Genomic DNA, 545 nt, shown 5'->3' with positions numbered 1-545 from the left:
CACACACACACAGCAGACTCAGCTGTTTATGACATCGCATCGCACCATGCGAATTCTACAAGCCGTGGAGCCAGCACCGAAACTCGGCAACCCTAATTTTCTAAAAAATGGCCCTTTTAGTAGATTACAAAAAGTCTCAAAATAGTGCTTCTGGGGATGATAATAGCACAAACCGTAAGGACAGACGACGCCAACACGGAAGCAGCCAAAGTAAAGGAACCGCTCCAGGAGCTTCTCTTTTACACCAAAGCGCTAGCGGCGCTAACAGGAAAAGCGACCCGTGCGGCAAATGTCGTCAAAGCGCTCCACACAGAGGCGGTGATTTTCAACCTGGCAACATGTCACGCCGACAGCGAAGCCCAGAACAATATTTATTCGTTACTAAACGCAGTAGCGCAGGCACGGGCCATCCGAGCGGCAGCAGCAGCAACTTTGCTCGCTGAACAAGAGGAAAAGCACGCCGCGACAATAATCGGTATGATGGCCCAATTGCGGATGCTGGTGCACACCAAGAGATAAACGCCGAGATTCACGGCAGCAGCAGT

At 51.2% G+C, this 545-nt stretch overlaps 1 protein-coding gene across 1 annotated transcript; it reads left to right on the top strand.

Moving 5' to 3' along the window:
• Positions 1–156: 156 nt before the first annotated feature.
• On the top strand, positions 157–519 carry TEOVI_000606400 (uncharacterized protein; the record flags this gene model as incomplete). Its single annotated transcript, XM_067220267.1, has 1 exon — positions 157–519. The coding sequence occupies one exon, from the start codon at positions 157–159 to the stop codon at positions 517–519; it is 363 nt and encodes a 120-aa protein (XP_067076368.1).
• Positions 520–545: the final 26 nt, after the last annotated feature.

Source organism: Trypanosoma equiperdum (genome assembly GCF_001457755.1).
Source record: "Trypanosoma equiperdum strain OVI genome assembly, contig: ctg_1104, whole genome shotgun sequence".
In the NCBI taxonomy this organism is placed as follows: Eukaryota; Euglenozoa; class Kinetoplastea; order Trypanosomatida; family Trypanosomatidae; genus Trypanosoma; species Trypanosoma equiperdum.
The sequence above is the reverse complement of the archived record's forward strand: the minus strand, read 5'-3'. Positions and strand labels throughout refer to the sequence as shown.